The sequence below is a fragment of the Sardina pilchardus genome, chromosome 6 (assembly GCF_963854185.1).
Source record: "Sardina pilchardus chromosome 6, fSarPil1.1, whole genome shotgun sequence".
NCBI classification, from domain to species: domain Eukaryota; kingdom Metazoa; phylum Chordata; class Actinopteri; order Clupeiformes; family Clupeidae; genus Sardina; species Sardina pilchardus.
This window is the reverse complement of record NC_084999.1, coordinates 30,795,074-30,814,954: the sequence shown is the minus strand read 5'-3', so window position 1 is coordinate 30,814,954 and position 19,881 is coordinate 30,795,074. Positions and strand designations below refer to the sequence as shown.

The following is a 19,881-nucleotide window of genomic DNA, read 5'->3' as shown; positions in this document are numbered from 1 at the left end:
GATGCGAAGATTTTGTCGATTTTTGAGGCCGTAGGGCGTGGACTTGCCCTTGATTTGATACTACTTGCATTTTAAAATGTTCAGATACTGATGAAATGCATATTTTTCATATTTGCTCACACTCACACTCACAATTATGCATTTAGACTACTGGATAAGGCAAGTGTTAATGTTGTTAAGAGGTCTTTGGGGTGCATATTTCTATATGTAGGTGTCTATGTGCGTGCTTGGTTAATATCTGTAACTGAGCAGATATATGCAAAAAGATGAACTTGGTAGAGGTCATCTGTGTGTGTTTGTCCATTCGAGGCCTTCAGCAGCCTGAGGTCCTTTCCACAGCTGTCTAGTTTCACCTTGTGTAGCATGGGCCTATTGAAGGTTAAAGGACCACGCCATCAGACCCATTTAGCCTGTCTGTCCTCAGTATGGCCAACTGGAAGAGAAAGTGAAGAGAACAGCGAGGGGAGGGAGAGAGAGAGAGAGAGAGAGAGAGGTTGCATGCTATCACAGACGGAAGGTTACTCAAAGACAGAAAGAGACAAGGTGACATTGACACTCAAGTGATCACTTCTTTCTCTTTCTCCTTTAAGGGTCAGTGCCCTCACTGTTGTATAGTTTAGTCCCAGTAGACGTGACTGGACAAACCTGAGAGTTGGAGGCTTTTCTTTCAATTTCAAAAGATGTGACTGTGACCTTTTGGCTATCTGGCCATAACAGGTGTGCAGTGAGTTAGCATGTTAGCATCTCTATAAGTGAGCGAGCAGTTCTCTTTGAAAAGTGGCCCTTCTTTTCCTTTAGCCTCGAGGTCTTAATCTCTGTGTGTGTGTGTGAGTGAGTGTGTGCATACAGTGATTTCTTGTGTATTAGCCGCAGGACAGTGTTTTATGCTTAAAGTAACAAAACCATAATTAGTACTGTATGAACTGCCCCCATGTATTAACCTCATAGCTGAAGAAATTGTGCAAATTCAATGTATAAGCCGCAGCTAATAGTTGGGAAATGACGGTAAGCTTGTCTAGATTAGCCTGACTCTCGCCAGACCCTTGTAGTTCCGCCATGCTCCACCAGAGGCGTTTCGCTGAGCTCCACACAAGGGTCTGGACGCGAGGGCAATCCAAACCCCTGCCAGTGATTAAAAAATGAGCAACCAATCAGGAGCGCCGAAGCGAGTGTTTGATTCAAATAAGAAGTCTTGTGAGGAGTCTTGTGCTGACATTGATTCTGCTATTTCAACCGTTTTGTCGAATCTATCGAGTATTCATTCTTTAAAAGATTAACAGAGAATAGCTTTGAAGACATTTATTGGTGGCAAGGATGTTTTTACTCTTCTTCCGACCGGGTTTGGCAAGAGCTTGAAGAAGCCTAGCAGGTCATTCAAGTTAACAGGCAAGTGGTTTATCAAATCACATGCGAGGATGTTTTACAAGGACCCGCCTTCAAAAATACATCTCCTATCGAGAAGTCCCAGATCCTTGTGTGAAGCAGACAGCGAACTATACAGGATCTGGCGAAAGTCAGGTTATGTCTAGATACCTTTTTAACGGAATCTGATTACTTCAAAAAGGAACTTCAGATAGCAATATTAACCCAGATATTTCTGATTTAATCAGGAGTGGAATCATTGCGACACAGGATAAAGAACGAGTAGATTACTACTGAGTCACCTCTAACTGCCACTACTGTAATTTTCTGACTACTAGCCAAGGTTTACACATTGATTTTGCAAAATTTCTCCAGATATGAGGTTAATACACGGGGATGGGCCAAATGCATTTCTTGTATTCATTCTTCTGTATGATTATAGTATGATCTGATTCTGATTTTCTGATGGACTTGGAAACTGCTGTTAATACACAGGTGCGGTGAATTTAACTAGCATTTAACTAGTTTAAAACACCGTCCTTCAGTTTATACACAATGTAGCTGACACATGGAACATAACTGTACAATGGCAGGTCCAGTTCTATACTTCATGGTGACCCTGTGTCCTCTCTGAAATGTGTGCATGTCAGTAGTTTCTCAGACACAAAAGTTTCTGGCACACCTTAGGTTGAACTGGTTTCGTTTCAAAGTCTGTCTCATCAGACAGCCTGTACATGAAACAATTATTAACTCTCTCACACACTTGTTCTCTCTCTCTCTCTCTCTCTCTTGCTTTCTCGTTCACACGCACTTACTCCCTCTGTCTCTTTCAGGTGTGATGATGAAACATCTACTGCTGCTAGCCCTCCTCCTTAGCTCTGTGAGTTGAAGCATTTCTTCATTGGGTTTGGAAGACAACCCAGTAGTAATGGACTTAAAACAATGGGATGAACTGAACAATGTGTCAGTTATCTCTCATCTGTCTGAGCTTCATTCATTATGCGTCACCACATGCTCCCTTTGATTTCACAATCATCTATGGAGGCTTACTTCTAACTTTTCCTTTGTAACTGACACAAGCATACAAATCATAAAGTTCTGAACAGACAGCAATGTTGGCGTCAATGGTCTTCTTTTTAAAGCAACATTGTGCATGTTTGTTTAAGGTGTGTTTTAAACAGCTGGTGTTTATCACGCAATTTATGGTTTAGGGTCATGTGTATAAAAGGCTACACAGGCTCTACGTTGTGTAGTTTTACGCATTGAGTTGTAAACCCTTCAACAATATATTTCAGCGTTAGTCATTGATTATCACTATGATTAAATAAATGCACTAATGTGTCTGCTGCTTGTTACATCATCTCATATGTCACTTCCTGGCCAATCTTGTGCTGCAGAGTTATGGGATAGCTCTGGAGGACCTAAAGGGCCCACTGGAGAACAAGGCATTACTCGTCCCTGAAACTACCACAGTTCCCCATAATATCTACCAGGTGTGTGTGTTTTCAGAATGTGTGTGTGCTTCCATAGTGAGACAATACCCTTGGCAGTAGGACAGTTGTGTGTGCGATTGAATAGTGTGTGATGTGTGTGTATTTGTACAGTTCAAGTCAGCAGCAGAGGGTGTGACTGCATACAGAGTAAGTGGAGACCTGCAGGGAGTCAGCATGTCTGAAGACGGCTGGCTTTACCTCACAGAACCTCTGGCCTGGTCGGACAGGGTACCGTACTCACTGCAGGTGACCACAGCAGCCGATGTCCTAGCCTTACTAAATGGACTGAATGTGTATTTGGTGACTGATGCTTGGTCAGTTGGATGGTTGATTGATAATGCCTGACCAAAACTAAATTGCAACAAAGATCTTTCAGTATGTTGTCATTTCAAACGGAAAGCCATTTCTTGTGATGGCTGGTCTTTTAAAACCTTTTGACATTAATATGATTAAAGTGTTTATAGAAGACTATAGCACATTTGATTTGCTCATATTTATGACTGTGTGTGTGTTTGTTTGTGTGTGTGTGTGTGTGTGTGTGATAGATTGAGGCTCTTGCAGGTGATGAGACAGTAGATGGACCATATGATGTAGCCCTGACAGTTGTGGACATGAATAACAATGCACCCACCTTTGAAGAAGATCTGTACGTAGCAGAGGTGCTGGAGCACACAGCTTCAGGTACACACAGACACACACACATCACAGACATTATACCACAGACATCACATGGTGCTCGAGCAACTGATTATTTTGAATAAGTTAAATGAGTTCATTGTGTCTTCATGATATTGTGTGAAATTCATTATGTGTGTGTGTGTGTGCGCGTGTGTGCGTGCCTACGTACGTGTGTGTGTGTGTGTATGCAGGCATGACATTTATGCGCGTGGTTGCATCTGATACTGATGACCCCAACACTGCCAACGCTGCCCTGAGGTACAGCATTGCCAAACAGATTCCAATCACACCAACAGCCATGTTCCAGATCGACCCGCAGACAGGGGAGATCTCCACCACTGAAGATGGTAAGATGGGCATGTGTGTGTGTGTGTGTGTGTGTGTGTAAACATGGGTAGATGGGTGTGTATGTTTATTGTTCTATCCTACCGTATAGATAATTGCATGTATACTCATGGGTTGCACCTTAAGGCAAATGTAGCAAATACCTGTATGTGTATGTTTGCGTGTGTGTGTGTGTAGGTGCCAAGCTCCTTAAAGCACGTGCAGGGTTGAGGTACGGTCGGGGTGAAGAACACGGCAGCCGTGAAGTACTGGAGAAGAAGTTTGATGGCTTCTGCTCACCAACTCATGATATTCCATATGAGGACAACCCTTTCTTCACTTGCGTGCTTAGACAAGGTTAGTACAAATTCAGTGACGTTCTCATTGTCCTCCTTCTCATACATACAACCACTAAGGCCAGCCATACATACGGTAGGCACACACACAAGACTAACACTATTCAACTGCTCACTCCAGATTGCAACTTTTGCTCTCTGCTGCGCTCGCTGCAGTTGCAACCCTGGGATTGGGATTAAGAGTGCAAGGGTGTGCGCTCACGAGACTGCAAGTGAGAGAGGGTGGGAGAAACGTGCCATGGGCCATAATTAAGTCCTCTCTAAAGCTGCTCCTACATTCTAATAGATGAGATAAAGATTGCACACAGATTACAAGTAAGCCCCGCAAATGAGAACTCTCACATTCTCTCACATGAACCAAACAGCAGAAAAACAGAGGAGCATGAATGCAGTTGTAGAGGGAGGGGACATCTTAGGAAATACAAAATCAAAGGAGAGATATTATGGAAGAAAATGGGTGTCATCTAACTGAAAAGAAAATGATGACCAAAGATCCTTAAATGCCACTTTTTCAACCGTCTCTGGTATGACTCTACTCTTGAGGGTGACTTTGTGTACATGCCTTGAGGTGTAGCACAGCGAGTCAGGGCTGTTACTCCTAGCATCCTCATGCCACTCCTGAACATACTAGCTGCCACACAGAGACTAGCTACTGTAGATGGCATCTATTTCCTTATTGTGGCTGCTGAGGATTGGATTTCAATCCGGAAAGATGATTAGACATCGTCCACCCATGCATTCATGTAGTCAGCCGTGTGGGACCCAGCTCGGAGGGCTTGACCCGGACGCTCACACCATCTGGGCAGGCCATCACTCAGTCACGCGCTCCCCCACACTGACCACTGCAGAGCCTCACATGGCGGAGGGGCTGAGAGGATTTAGCTGCCATCTTTCAGCCCTGATGGAATGATGAATGTACACGCTTCACTTAGGCCATTCAGTCAAACCCAAATGAGAGGACTTTGAAGTGCTGTATTGACATATGGTGTCAACACCCGTGTACCAGCGTAGGGAAGCACATGCTACAGTAGTGCTGTGGAGACGGACAATGTCAAACAAATTAAAATATTATTGTGATGAAAACATCCATGAAAAGATCATGAAATGAGACAAACTCCTATCAGTCTGTCTGTATAGTACTGGTACTGTAAATGGTAATTATCATCATTTTTGTTAGTGCTGTATTTAAGCATAAATGGGTCCAAAAATGTAAATTATGGAAAATGTATTTAATGTTTAAGATGTGACTTCATGCTCATGAATTGTTTATGGGTTTATTCATCTTAAGAATCTCGAGGGGGGAATGTCCCAACCAGCCCCGACTACACCTTGATAGTGAAAGCAGAGGATATGGGAGGAGCACAGAATGCTCTGTCTGGCGCCACACGGGTCGATGTGGTCGTCCGTCAAAACCTGTGGGTAAACCCTGGACCAATCACTATCAAGGAGAATCTGAAAGAAGCATACCCCATGCTGATTGCTGAGGTTAGTCACATCTGATACCAGAATGCCTGAAATAAATCACAATTATTGTGTAGTTCTTTAGAACAGTCTAATTAATTATAAACAATAATCAATCCCTGACCATAGTCTCTCATATCTGAACACAGGTTAGGTTAATAAATAGTTAGTTAGTAGTTAGTTCATGTTAATAGTCCTCTATTCTGTGTGTTTCTCTACATCTTAATGTCTGTCTGTCCATTGCAGGTGACGTCCAATGACCCTAATGCAATTTACAGTTTGGTTCAGAAGGAGAGAGCCGACTTTCCTTTCAGTATAAACCCTGATGGAATGATCTATGTTACAGGGGAACTGAACCGTGAGGATAAAGACATGGTAATCATAACAGCATTTACAAGCACATCACATAGTACACATACCTCTATGCACACGCATGTGTATCTGTACTGTTTTGAGGAAAATTGCATACGTGTGTGTGTGTGTGTGTGTGTGTGTGTGTGTGTGTGTGTGTGTGTACACGTGCGTGCGTGCGTGCATGCGTGCGTGTGTGTGTCATTATGACAGATGGTGTCTGCTATAAAAATGTGTTTTATATACATGTAATGTGTTTATGAAGGAACATAAATTGTGTGTGTGTGTGTGTGTGTGTGTGTCTGTAGTATACGTTAGTGGTGTTGGCAAAGGATGGCCAGGGTGTGGAGGTTGAAAAGCCCATGGAAATTCTTGTGACTGTGTCAGACGAGAATGACAATGCTCCAATGTGTGGTAAAGATGTCTTTGAAGTGCAGGAGAACGAGCCCACAGGTAAGAACAGCGAGCACTGTCACACACCATCGACAGATTGCTACTGTAAGTCCAGTGATGGCTGTAACCATGGGTGTGTGGGCACTTGTGTTTGTGTTTGGTAGGAAGCTTGGTGGGTAATTTGGATGCCTATGATGCTGATGATGAGAACACACAGAATGCCCTCCTTACCTACACACTGCTGAGCCCCTCTGCAGAGTTTATTGTCGAGCCCTTGACTGGTGACATGAAAGTGGTCAAGGGGGGATTCCGGCGGTCAGTTGCCCCTGAGTACAGCCTCACCTACTCTGTCAGTGATGGAGGAGTACCAGGTACACACACACACTCTACACATACCGGTACACATCTAACTAGTTAGTCACGTTGTGTAAATGTTTATGGTCAATATTATTGAAATTCTCTTTAGTCTATTACTAATATTATTTGTTTTATTTATGTTGTGACTTTGCTTTAAACGATTCATTTTAATGTTCATGTAATGTTAATGTTAATGGATGTCATTGGATTGTATGTCATTGTATAAAAACATGGCAGCTAAGAACTATTAACATAAACATAAACGTAGTCACAAACATACACGTCTCACTCAGACTCATCAATGGCATAGTAAGTTATACATGCATCATTTTGAATAGTGATTTAATGTTATACTGTAGCTGTGCGTTGATAGTAGTCACACTCATTAAGTTTCAGACTCTCTCAGTTGGTGTGTCTGAGGGAATTCCTCCAGTTTTTCTGAATTGTCACTTTCTGTCTGAGCAGCCAAGACTGCAGAGTGCAAGATCACTGTGAAGGTCATCGACATCAATAATGAGCTCCCCTTGTTTGAGAAAAATAATGTAAGTGTGTCTAACCCTTCAGTATGTTGCATCCATTCTGACATCCTGAGGTTGATTCTTTATGCACACGTTAACAAATGTAGGAAGTGAGAGTGGGAAATACTTTATTGTTCAACACAGACACACACACACATACACACAGAAACGTTGTTAAAGCGTGTAAAATGTTGTGATGGTTATTTATCGTTATTTAATAATTTGGATGTGAGGAGTACAACATTTACATTTTGTCACTACATTAAAAATGATGGCAGTTGATCTGAAAATGATATTGCATGTGCCTTTTCTGAGGGCATGTAGGATTCAAGCGTTTAGTTTAGTTTAGTTTGTTTGATCTTGTCCCTGCGTTTCTCTCTGGAGCAGTATGGGAAGCTTCCCGTGCCAGAGAACGCTGAACCCGGCACTAAGCTGCTGACTGTCAAGGCAACCGACGCTGATGACCCCGGCACGGGGAGCTCCAAGGTGGAGTACACCATTGCAGGCGGTGATCCTGATGGAGTCTTCACCATTCAGTTAGATGAAGCCACAGGAGAGGGAACGCTCACCATTGCCAAGGTAATGCGCAGACAGGACCAAAAGGCTCAATAAGGGTGCCGAGGGTCGTAGATTCACACGTTGTCCCAGAGGTCAACTAGATTTCTCTTGCTTGGTCCCTCTCTCTTTAGCCTCTGGACTTTGAGGAGCACCCCACCTACACACTCCAGATTCACGCTCGTAACCCTGAGCCCCTGGTCAAAGGGCTGGAGTACGGTGAGGGGTCCACAGCTGTGGTCATAGTGGGTGTCGAGGATGTGGATGAGGCACCTGTGTTCGACCAGGACTTGCTGGCTGTGAACGTCCCAGAGAACCTGACCGTGGGAGCCACGGTGCTGAACATCAAGGCCCACGACCCAGAAGGAAAGGAGATCATGTGAGAACCTCTCAGAATACAAGCAATGAATAATAAATTCAACACTGTGTGTGTGTATATGTGTGTGTGTGTGTGTGTGTGTGTGTGTGTGTGTGTCTGTCTGTCTGTCTGTCTGTGGTGTGTGCATGTACGTGTACCTGTAGAGTGTGTAATGACTTCATGTGTTTGTGTGGGTCAGATTCGAGCTGGTGGGAGATGAGAGAGGCTGGTTTGCGATTGACTCCTCAGGGGAACTGAAGACCAAGAAAGCTCTAGACTATGAGGAGGTTCAGCATCTCACTGTAAAGGTCATCGTCTCTGAAAAGGGTACGCCATGGAAGCTCCCATCTACTTCTCCCAGTCTGCTGCCTCACACGACCGTCTGTCTACCCCACACATTCGTCTCTGTGTCACGTCCCATGTCTGTCTCTGTCTACTCCAGACGTCTGTCTTTGTCTGTCTCATCTGTCCCGATCATCCTCACTGTGTTCTGCTTCTCTGTGTAGAGCTTGTTTGAATTAGGCAACACATGTATCTTAATCAAAAAAGAAAACAGACTCTTGATCACTATAGGATCTTATGTGACATGATCGTTTATTTAGATTTGTTTTTTTAAAGAGTGCATTGGTGACGTACTAAATGCTAAATGCTGGTGATGGGCTGAGAGTGTGTGGCTGGTGAAGTGTCTGATTGGCGCGCCCTTTGTCCTTTGCAGGTGCTCCAGACATGAAGACTGAGAAGGAAGTGGACATCCATCTGAATGATGTCAACGATAACGTGCCCAAACTGGTGGCGGCCAGGAACTACATTTGCGTCAAGGACCATAAGACACCGCTGATCATTACGGCGGAGGACAAAGATGCCGAGCCCTTCGCCGGCCCCTTCACGTTCAGCCTCGGCACCAAGGGCAAACGCTCACCCAACTGGGAGGTCAAGCAATTGGACGGTGAGGCTCTGGGTTTAGGACGCCCTCTACAGGACAGGAGGCCTCTGTCAGTCAGCACAGCCTGTCAGCAGAAATAAAGGCATAGATAGTTAGACAGACCGATAGACTTTATTGTCTGTCCCAAACAGTGACCGAGAAGTTCCTTTGACAAGGCCCAGAATTCATTTAAACCATGCAAGCACACAAAAAGGGACTGTTAGAAACAGCAACTGACTGATAATGGGATGAAGTTCAACAGGATATCAGAACATCTTTAGCCTTGTCTCAATACTAATACCAGTTTATATCCCACTTCATATTCCCATTATTCCTTGCCCAAGTACGTCCTCTTTCCCCCTCTAGGCTGGTGAATTGAATGTGTGATGTGTGATGTGTGACAGGTCTGTCTGTTGTGTTTCTTAGGAAATACTGCCGAGCTGACCCTAAAGAAGATCCCTCCTGCTGATCAGACATTTGGCGTGCCTATAAACATCAAAGACAATGCTGGAATGGGGATTACACACACATTTAAAGGTGAGAATACATATGCACACACACACACACACACACACACACACACACACACACACACACACACACACACACACACATATGCACATACAAGCACATACATGTACAGAGACAGTGAACACACATTGAAACGATATCAGCACCTACATTCACAGCGTTGAGTTGTCTTGTGTTGTGTTTGATATGTGTGTCTCCTTCGCTCCCTCCATTACAGTGGAAGTGTGCAACTGTACCCAGTTCGGCTCATGTTTCATTGAGCCCCTCAAGCTTCCTGGGAGACTCTCTTTGGAGGAGACCATTGGTATCCTGGGAGGAGTCATGGGCTTCATAAGTAAGGAAGCAAACAAACCATTTCACATACAAGCAATACCTCAAAAGCATTTCCATTTTGTGTGTTTTCTCAATACAATCTATACAATCTATGTCAACACAATCTATTTTTTTCTCCACAGTTATCGTGCTTATTGTCGCTGTAAAAAGATCGAAGAAGAAGGATAAAACGCCAAATACAGACGAGGGCGAAACCATGATGAGAGAATGAGAGAATGTTATTCCTGATTTATTTAATTAAAACAACTCAGGAATAGGATGGTCAAACTTAACTGGCTATTGTGTAGTTCACTGTAGAAAGAAACTCCCTATACTTTTGCTTTATTACTTTCTAGAGGGGTGATCAAATGAAGTGTCCAATGTCCATATGTTGAATAGCCCAAGCATCTCCAAAGCTTTTGCAGCTCGCGTCTTTTCCATTGAATACTTGGACCATTTTGTATATCAATTTCACAAATAAAGACGTGGAAAACAAATGTGATAAATGCTTCATTGTTGGGAATAAGGGAGATTATTAGATGTTATCTGACCATATAGAGAACAGACTATTTATGTTGAGGTGATTAGATTAAAGATATGCAGACTGGACAGCACTTTCAGCTGTTGGGACCTTCAGACCACCAGGATGAGAAGCAACAGCAGCCTGCTGAGAGCGTGTGGAGTAACCTTGGAACACTTGTGTTGGGCATCATGCTGCCGGGCTGCACATGCTGGGCCCTTTAGATGAGAAATCTTATGATTTTAGAATAATCTTTAGAAACAGTGAAATACTGTCCATACAGCCGCTATGAGGGAGGTATTGAGGAAGAGGTATTGAAGTGAGCGTACTCTGTCTTCATGCCTACATCTATTCTACAAGTAAGAATTGTGGATTTTCACAATGAAAATGACTGCAAAAGATTTAAAAGATGAATACATGCTTATACGACTGAATTTTGATTGATTATCATGTTTGTACTATAAACAATTATTACATCCAGCTTTCCTGTCCTATTGATTTGATGTTGTCTAACAGTATTTACCTCCTCTAAAAAGCCAGAGATTATGGATGGGACCATAACTAGAAATGTGCCAATACGTCAGTAGCTTTTAATTGGTCCTCATTCCTCAATCCTCAACCATCACAGATGTTTGGTGCTTCTTGTCAATATCAGTGTGTGTTAATCGAGAGACATTACTTAAATGGTGGGCAAGAGGTGAGCACAGTGTCTCACTTAGTGTGTGGGGACAGTGAGCGTACCCAGCCATGTTTGCTTGCCGATCTATATCTTACTACTTTTAAATTAAATAAAAAGAAAAACATAATTTGAACAGAGCTGATATCTGTTCAGATTATCCAGTGAATTGCACAAGAAGTATCCAATGAATTGCACAAGAACACAAAATTAACGTTTAATTGAAGTGAATTGAGTAATTTTGGAGTAGATGTAATATGGTACACATATATTATGTTTAAAGAAGTCATATCCACTAAGGTATGTCCTTTGTACAGGCTTACAGCCATGATTGTATAGCTTGCTTCAGCCAGAATCATCATAGCATCATTCGTCATATCATAGCATGGTATTTTTCTTTAACCTTAATTTATGAATTTCTTAATTGTTGAAGAATTGTTTAGAATTAGCCTATACCTCCAACATCATCATTTCAAGCTCAGCATGACAATCGCCATCTTCCAAGAACAACTCATATCAACGTCTCACCATCAAAGGGTTGTTTCATCTTCTTAACACAGTACATACAGAGGATTAACCAACCTAACCAGTATGATTCTTATGAAGTCCTTAAGGGCTCTGGACAGTCCCGATGCTCTGGCGTGCAGATTTGACTGTAACAGTGCCCTCTGTAGGTTAGTGGTGTGATAACAGCAGTGCACGTGTCTAGAAATACAGTACTTTGCATCTCACCCAGCTGCTACTCTCCCCTTCACTCCTCCACAGTCTGTAGTGACACCATTCCCCTGCACCTCCCCTTCTCTCCTCCAGAAGACCATTTGAGCTATACTTGAACTTTCTTTTTTGTTTCCTTACATCTACAAGCCAATAGACCCAGCCTATGGACATAATAGCCAGACTTCACTCCACATCACTTATGTGTTTAAATATCGAGAAATTAATTCCATTACAAATGCTGATGGGACTGCTGTGACTATAACAGTCACATGGATACATAAAAGTGAATGATTTCTCATTCCACAACACATGCTTACCATCTTGATTCTCTTCCATTGTCAAACAAATGAAGTATAATATCATCTTTCATTCTGGATTCTCCAACAAATACTATTGTTTATCAAAATAAATGTGCTTCCCTTTGAGGTTGGATTTTCCCTCGCATTTCTCATCTCATTTCACAGCTCTCTCATACTGACATAAGGCACAGCCTACCTTTTTAACTGTAGTTATAAAACTGAAATGACAGGATGTGTTGAAACCAAGATTTAAAAAAATGGTGACGTCTGAAATAATCCACATTAATCCTGCATAATCTGTCATAATATGCAAATAAATAATACAGTTTAAATTTGAAAAGTGTCATTCATGCCATATTCTACTCCTGTAAGAGATGAGCCTCTCATGCTAGTTGAGCCATAAGCCGGTCACTCCTTTCATTAGCTTTTTTCTCCCTGTCACTCTGCAACACACATAACATTACAGTACAAAAATACCCACAGTATTACAACACAGCATACAGCAGTGTCTTATCGATGGTAAACCGAAACTGGATGGAATACAGGAAAGCATGAACAGATTGAGTGATGAGGAGTTTTACATTGACTTCCATGGGGAGTGATAGGGGAGCTGATGGATTCAGGGATGCTGCAGAGTGACCAGTCATGCAAGGTCTCTCCTAGTGCTGCTGACATCACACTTTTGTTTCATCCAGTGAAATCGATTAGCAAGAGGAGCAATACAATAAATAAATAAATAAAACAGCAATCTTACAGTTTTTTTCAGTTGCTACACACATTTTCAATGCTCTACCTTTTTTTCAAAGCTCTACACACAAATTCAATAATTGCTCAAATAAGTGCTGTACAGTTTTGTACAGCACTTATAAGTCTTTCAGCTTCATTGGTTGTGTTTGAAATAGGATATCAAGTTACTTCCTGATAGATTTTTGTGTGTTAGGTAGAGAATTGTGTATATTGAATTACAAAAAGTTAAAAGATAAATTGAAAACTGTGCCAAGGCTGAGAATTAGTGTATGGTTTTGCTGAATTGATTGATGAGTTGGCACAGCGCCCTCTACTGATGCTGTGGATTATGCCACATCTCTGACCCACCCTGCCAGGCCAGGAACTAGACACAGACAATACACCCTCATACCAAGCCCTGCACCACTGGGCTTATTGTGGAATCTATTCACTAAATAACTGCAGAGGAAATGAGTTGTGTATATCTCACATAATCACCACCAGCAGATTTCACACATCTCTGTCACTGTTGTAGACTTTGCTAGTGATGCCTAATCTACATGTCATATTTATTCAGTTAGGAGTTCAGTGTCCACGGAACTTTTGAAACTTCTACAAATGACACATAGACACCTCTGTTTTTATTGTTTTAATAAAACACTATAGTTACAAAATAGGACAGAGATCCCACCCACCCAAATGAATACTTCCAAACTGAGGCTAAATAGAGATACATCTTCAGTGGAGTTGATTACTTACATCTTAACAGCTTTATATCAGATATGTAACCATGTCAGTGTTGTGCTGTATATCCGCCACCTCCTCTCCTCTGCACCCAGGCAGCGCTCCCTTTACATGCTGCTCTACACATCTGCTGCTGTCTGGGCATGTGGCCAAGTGTGCAGAAATACACTGGGAACAATATAGCACTTCCCAGGGAAAGAATGAGAATAGAAAAGAGGATGAAACCCTCACACACACACACACACATACACACACAGACAGACAGACAGACAGACAGACACACACGCACGCACAGACACACACACACACCAAACATATCACAGGCTGCCCACAAATGTAACATACAGCACTGCATGTAAGAGTTTCAGTTTAGCCTTGTATGCGCTACTATACACCCTTCAGAGATTTCAGTAAACCTTATCCACAATGGAGTTTGACCTTGCAGTATGCAAACAGACTTGCACATGCTCACACCCATACCCAGGCACATTCACACTTACTTGACGATAACTGGAGTGCGTTCTTTTTTGTGTGTAACATAACCGATTAGCCGACATTAGCATGATATGACAGCAGTGGACTGACTACAATCAGCTGCCCAGTGCCAAAAGCATACACATGTGCAAACACCTCACATTCCCCTGTAGTTCCTCTAGAAACACGTTTAAAACGCATTGCATCCTCTCTGCTCTACACATGAGAACAGTGGACAGTGGACAGTCATTTTGGCACACGTAGTGTTTCAGATAATGAAACACCAACACTCACTCACCCGCTCACACACACACACACACACACACTCATTCCAGGCACAGTCTAAAAGTCTTCCCCGAGCATGAAGCACCACCAAGGAAAGAGTGAATTTGTGTGTGTTTGTGCATATGTGCATATGTGCGTGCGTGTGTGTGTGTGTGTGTGTGCGTGTGTGTGTTTCTGGATGTTTAGCTGGATATTCCTATGCCATGCAGGTCGGCGTGAGCTGCTTCAGTCCTGCTGTGCCCCGAGGACGTGGGGGTTGAACTGGCCGATGATGATGGTGATGTCGTCGCGGTACATGCGCGCCAGCTCCTCGGGCAGGCTCAGCATCTTGGAGAGGCGCTCGTGGTCCACCGTGCCGAACTCGTTGTTGCCCACGGCGTGGCGCATCAGGTGCGTGGCGGCGTTCTGGTCCTCGAAGGTGGAGGAGACGCGCGCCTTGCGCTCCTGCAGCAGGCCCTGCATCTGGCCCAGCGTGACGCGGTAGCCGCCCACCGAGATGGGCTGCTGCTGGTGGACGCCGGTCAGGTACTGGCCCACCACGCGCACCACCTCCTGCCGGTGCAGCGTCTCCCACAGGCCGTCCGAGCCCAGCACCACGAAGCGGTCCTGCGGCCGCAGCCGGTGGTGGGTGAGCTCGGGCTCGGCCGTCAGGTAGGGCGGCGTGTGGTAGTTGGGCGGGATGAACTTGGTGTGCTCGTTCTCGTGCAGCGCGTCGGGGCCCGACTCCAGCACGCGCTTCTGCAGCTCGATGCTCCACTTGAACTTGACGTCGCCGAAGGCGCGGAAGGGCATGAGCAGGCCCAGCAGCCGCTCCTGCCGCACCACCGTCTTGCGCTCCGACGCCGGGTGCTCCGAGCGCACGCGCTGCAGCTCGTCCTCGTTCTGCGCGCTGTGGTCGTTGGAGAGCGTCAGCGCCGTGAAGGAGCCGTCGGGCTCCTGCACGCCCAGCACCGCGCGCCCGTCCCCGGTGTTGGCGATGTGCAGGTCGTTGCCGTCGATGTGCGCCACGCAGGCCGTGGCCCCGGAGAAGGCCACGCGCAGCACCCAGTAGTGCAGGAATGCGTTGGGGTCGCCAACCTGAGGGCACCATTCACACAAACACACACAGATACATACAGACCACAGGTGAGTCACAACAACAGTTAATACAATGTATTTATTTACACAGCAAACACCTCCTCACAGTCCACTAGCTGCTTGTCCCCTGAATACACAGGTCAAAAATGCTTTAACTTAGAATCTGCCGAACACTGTTAACACCTTTCATGAAGAATTATAACAAAGCCAATTCATTTTGTTTCATCAATGCTACAGTAGGAAGTGAACTTTAGTACTGAAAAAATGCCTAGCTTTCACAAAGCAAAATATAAATCTTTGACCAGTTAAACGGATTTGCAGAGATGGGAAATGGCGATCAGTGCAAAGCCCTTTCATAGACTGATAAACGCACGCAAGCTCTGGCCTCTAACACGTGCAAAAGGTTAAGAAATACTACACCAACACCCATCACACTGCCCAGTCCAGCAGCCCCTCTAAATTTAGCATTCCAAAAGGTATTTTGCCAGAGAGGCTTCCATAAGGCCAGCTGTCACACAGAAAGATTCTGTTACGTAATTCAAATGTTTATGTAATACATAGAAATTCCACAAGAGGATGCTCTTGCCAACAAAACGTCAACCTTTGTCCAAAGAGTGAAATTGAGATCACACTAAATGTAGTGGGCAGTTGAAGGTCAAGCAAGATCTTTAAGGCCTCTCTTGGGTAATGGTCAGACAGGGCGCGCTTTGCCACTTGCACGTGTTCATAAAAACGAGGACACTTGCCACTTGCACATGTGTTCATAAAAACGAGGACACTTTTGCGTTTGGTGTTTTTTCAATTCCATGCAGTCAGGGCGCCTCCACAAAATGTGAGCCGCAGCAGATGCAAAAAAACAACATAAAAAAGGTGCATCTCACTGTAAAACTGTCAAAACAGTCCTGTTTGGTCATTCCCTTGCACAAGCCCAAACCATCCTTGCATAATCTCAGTTGTTTGGGAGTGCATTCTGACAGAGAGGGGGTTTAATAAGGGGCCGTTCAACAATTCCTTTGTAGACACCAACAGTTTCTACACAACATATAATCTAAGCGTTTTCAGTAGTCAAGTGTACAGGAGATATCTACTGAAAGGTAATGTTGTTATCAGCATGTGGCCAGAGAGAAGGTGTGTGGCTAACCTGTGCCTCTAGCGAGATGTCGTTGTCCAGGCGCTTGAAGGCACTGACCAGCGCCTCCCCCACGGTGGGCTGGTCGCCAGGCGTGCCCAGGTCCAGCAGCTCCTGCCAGTAGGTGCGCAGCGAGGAGAAGTAGAGGGCCTGCGCCTCCCGACTGAAGTAGTCGTGAGGATGCTTATGCCACTGCAGGAGCGGGTGAACGGCACGGCCCGACTCCACCTGCACTCACACACACACACACCACACACACGCAGACACACACACAAACACACACACACACACACACACGCAGACACAAGCAGACACAAACACACATGCATAGCTTAGACAAGAATATTTCCTCAAGTATAGAAATGTCACAATGGGATCATCCTGGATTTGATATTACAGGGTGCAGAAGAGTTGTTAAACCGAGCTGCCGTCGTGCTGTCAACCACACCACATTGTAATGTAATCAGATTTTCCCAATGAAAATAGGATTACAACTTCACTTTTGCAGAAATATATGAATCCCTTGAAGCAGGGCTGTAAGCTGTTTGAACACAGAGAGAGAGAGAGAGAGAGAGAGAGAGAGAGAGAGAGAGAGAGAGAGAGAGAGAGAGAGAGAGAGAAAAGGAGAGAGAGAGAGAAAAGGAGAGAGAGAGAAGGAGAGAGAGAGCAAATGCTCCTGAGGCACTCACAGCGTTCTCCAGCTCCTGGAGTGTCTCGTGCGGCAGCAGGGCCACGGCGATGTAGTAGAAGAGCCGCTCGCTGAGTGCCTGGGCGCAGGCGCAGCCAGCATGGCCGTCGAACACGCCCAGCAGCATGCCCCGCGTCTGCAGCAGGGTGGCCGCGCTGCGCCGGTCCTCTATGGGGGCGTTGGCCGGCAGCTGGTTGCTGTCAAAGCCCAGCACTGAACTCAGGTTCTTGCCATCAAACTCAGGCACCTTGAAGCTGAACTCATTGGCTTTGAGGATGCTGTTCACCTGAGGAGGGACCGCACATGCAAACTATGAAGGCCACTTCCATGGGTGACGTGCAAACAGCCCAACACAAACTTAAAACCTGGGTGCAGGTGTACCTCTGTAGGTGTACCTTCTGTCTGGTACTAGCCAAATATGCATGTGCAAAATTAGCAACAAATAAACCTACATTGGTGTGTGACTAATAATAACAATAATGGTCAGAATTTCAGAAATACTGGTGAAAATACTTGAAAATCCAACCTTTCCTAACATGCCAACTGAAAACGTATTCAATCGGTTTGCCTGTTTACAGTACACTGACCATAGCCACCGGGCAGCACTCATGCGGGTATGTTTGTGGTGTGTACCTGTGGAGGTGTGAGCATGTAAGTGGAGTGCTGAGCCGAGGCACTGAAACTCCGCTTCAGCTGCAGTCTTGTCTGTGGGAGGTTGCGGTTGGCACAGGGGGGCAGGAACTGGCATGACACTTGTAACTTTCGCAGCTCCCCACCCCGCCACACCCGGGAGAGGTGAGAGGTCGCTGCCATGGCACCGATTTACACCCAAAGAGCTGTGAAATGAGAAGACCCACTCACAATTAACACACCTACACTCTAATGCAAAATACAACCCTGAACAGGACAGAAAATAAATATGTACTATTTCAGGACAGTTAAAGAGTACTTGAAAGCAGAAAAACAACATAACTGGCCCTATTTGGACAACAGCGCGACATTTCAATTTGCTCTCCACTCGCTTGATAGACACATGCCCACACACCCTAATGGAAGTCATTTGCATATCTTAGTGTTACCAACATGGAATTGATGGTCTTATAATGACCAGCAAATGTAGCTCATTATTATGTCCTCATTGCCGCTATAATAATAGACATTACAATAATGCTCAAACTTTACAATAAAACCCAAATAGTTGTCTGCATACATCCATTAAGTAATTTGCAACCTGAATTTATGGTTATGCTGACAGGCTACTTAACGTTATAGCTTTTGTGTCTCGTGGCTAAGTGTTACAGTGACTTAAATTAGACCGCCACGACTAGTGTTTTTGACAAGTCCTTGACTGGTAGTTGACTCCACGTGGCTATACGAGTCTCTTGACATTCAACGCGCTGACCAGCACTGGACGACCCCTGGGCGATTATAATTAGCTTTTCCTCCTCCTTGTCACCTGTATGGCGTAACTCATGCTCGCTGCCTCAGGAATATATAGCCTGCATGGATAAGAGCATGTTGTAAACACGCAAACGCAGGACTCACAAAACGAGTAAAACCTGTCAAGCTAATCAGAACATTACATCAAATGTACATACTGAGCTTCCTTTTAATCGAAAGTTATATATAAAAAAAACAGGACATTCGTCTGATTTAAAGTTACACCCCACTGGAAAAACTCCACAGGCCAATTAACGTTAGCGGATAGCTACAGTATGATTCACCGGGGGCAAGTGGACGACCGCAGCAAACTAAAGAAAACGCCCAAATATGCTAGCCACCTCCCGACCGTATTTTTGGATAATATCTTATCAACACTCGGTACGAGACGTACACTGTCGTGACAGACGGGTGATTTAAAGTTTGTTGAACATCTGTTCATTGGTATTGAGCAGGCTAACTTAGCTAAATAAGAAGGCAGGGTGGGCAAGAATCCCACTCCTCACGCGCGTATTTAGTGTTTGCTCTTGTGCGTGTGCGTGTGTTTTTTCTACAGTAACGTCAGTACAGAAGCAAACATTGATTTAACCATGGTCAAAATGACGTCCGATAGCTCTACGCCAGGGTCGATATCATTTGGCTGTTAAATGGCACACTCAGGGCACGCTATGAGTTGTCGGTCGGCTGCTAAATGCCAGCTGACATTAAGCATGCAGTAACTAGCCATCCATCTACTTCAATAACTAGCCTAAACCACTGCAGTGTACCCAACCTACAACACCCATCTGTAAACGCCGCCTGCGCAAAGACGGTAGATAGTAGTCAGTATTGTCGTTTTAGTAGTGTGAAAAAGTACACGAGAAGGATTAATGTTTACCTTGTCCGTTAAGTGCCGCAGTAGTTCCAACGCATAATCGAACAACCCCTTTCCACCCGCATCCTACAGTGGCTGCTCACTGGGCCACGCTGATTGGCTCACCTCAGCGCCGGTGGCGTCACATCAATGCATGCAAAACCCATTTAACTCATTGTGGGGCGGATGTTCTCTAGGCCCTGCCGATTGAGCATTGAGTGTAATCTGATTTTAAACACCTAAAATCGTAGAGAAACAGAAGCACTGTTCCATGCATCGATG

At 44.6% G+C, this 19,881-nt stretch overlaps 2 protein-coding genes across 2 annotated transcripts in view; one reads left to right on the top strand and one right to left on the bottom strand.

Moving 5' to 3' along the window:
- Positions 1-10,971, top strand: part of cdh17 (cadherin 17, LI cadherin (liver-intestine)) — an 11,175-nt gene extending 204 nt beyond the window's left edge. Inside the window, exons 2-19 of the mRNA XM_062539371.1 lie at positions 2,196-2,242; positions 2,760-2,855; positions 2,967-3,101; positions 3,401-3,536; positions 3,725-3,880; positions 4,056-4,214; positions 5,502-5,698; positions 5,921-6,049; positions 6,334-6,478; positions 6,583-6,789; positions 7,241-7,317; positions 7,681-7,872; positions 7,983-8,227; positions 8,406-8,533; positions 8,922-9,152; positions 9,555-9,665; positions 9,877-9,993; positions 10,115-10,971. Coding sequence (XP_062395355.1) covers positions 2,201-2,242; positions 2,760-2,855; positions 2,967-3,101; positions 3,401-3,536; positions 3,725-3,880; positions 4,056-4,214; positions 5,502-5,698; positions 5,921-6,049; positions 6,334-6,478; positions 6,583-6,789; positions 7,241-7,317; positions 7,681-7,872; positions 7,983-8,227; positions 8,406-8,533; positions 8,922-9,152; positions 9,555-9,665; positions 9,877-9,993; positions 10,115-10,203 — 2,592 coding nt within the window. The 5' untranslated portion in view covers positions 2,196-2,200 and the 3' untranslated portion in view covers positions 10,204-10,971. The remainder of the gene's footprint in view (positions 1-2,195; positions 2,243-2,759; positions 2,856-2,966; positions 3,102-3,400; positions 3,537-3,724; positions 3,881-4,055; positions 4,215-5,501; positions 5,699-5,920; positions 6,050-6,333; positions 6,479-6,582; positions 6,790-7,240; positions 7,318-7,680; positions 7,873-7,982; positions 8,228-8,405; positions 8,534-8,921; positions 9,153-9,554; positions 9,666-9,876; positions 9,994-10,114) is intronic.
- Positions 10,972-13,543: 2,572 nt separating this feature from the next.
- pdp1 (pyruvate dehydrogenase phosphatase catalytic subunit 1) lies at positions 13,544-19,750 on the bottom strand. Its single transcript, XM_062539370.1, has 5 exons — positions 19,624-19,750; positions 17,940-18,142; positions 17,308-17,592; positions 16,631-16,846; positions 13,544-15,489 (listed from the first exon to the last, which is right to left on the bottom strand). The coding sequence occupies exons 2-5, from the start codon at positions 18,117-18,119 to the stop codon at positions 14,638-14,640; spliced, it is 1,533 nt and encodes a 510-aa protein (XP_062395354.1). The 5' UTR covers positions 18,120-18,142; positions 19,624-19,750; the 3' UTR covers positions 13,544-14,637.
- Between the last annotated feature and the right edge of the window lie 131 nt (positions 19,751-19,881).

Coding starts and splice junctions, on each gene's coding strand:
- pdp1 (XM_062539370.1), bottom strand. CDS start 18,119: ATGGCAGCGACCTCTCACCTCTCCCGGGTGTGGCGGGGTGGGGAGCTG. Junction 17,593..17,939: donor ACATGCTCACACCTCCACAG/GTACACACCACA, acceptor GTCCCTCCTCAG/GTGAACAGCATCCTCAAAGC. Junction 16,847..17,307: donor TCCAGGAGCTGGAGAACGCT/GTGAGTGCCTCA, acceptor GTGTGAGTGCAG/GTGGAGTCGGGCCGTGCCGT.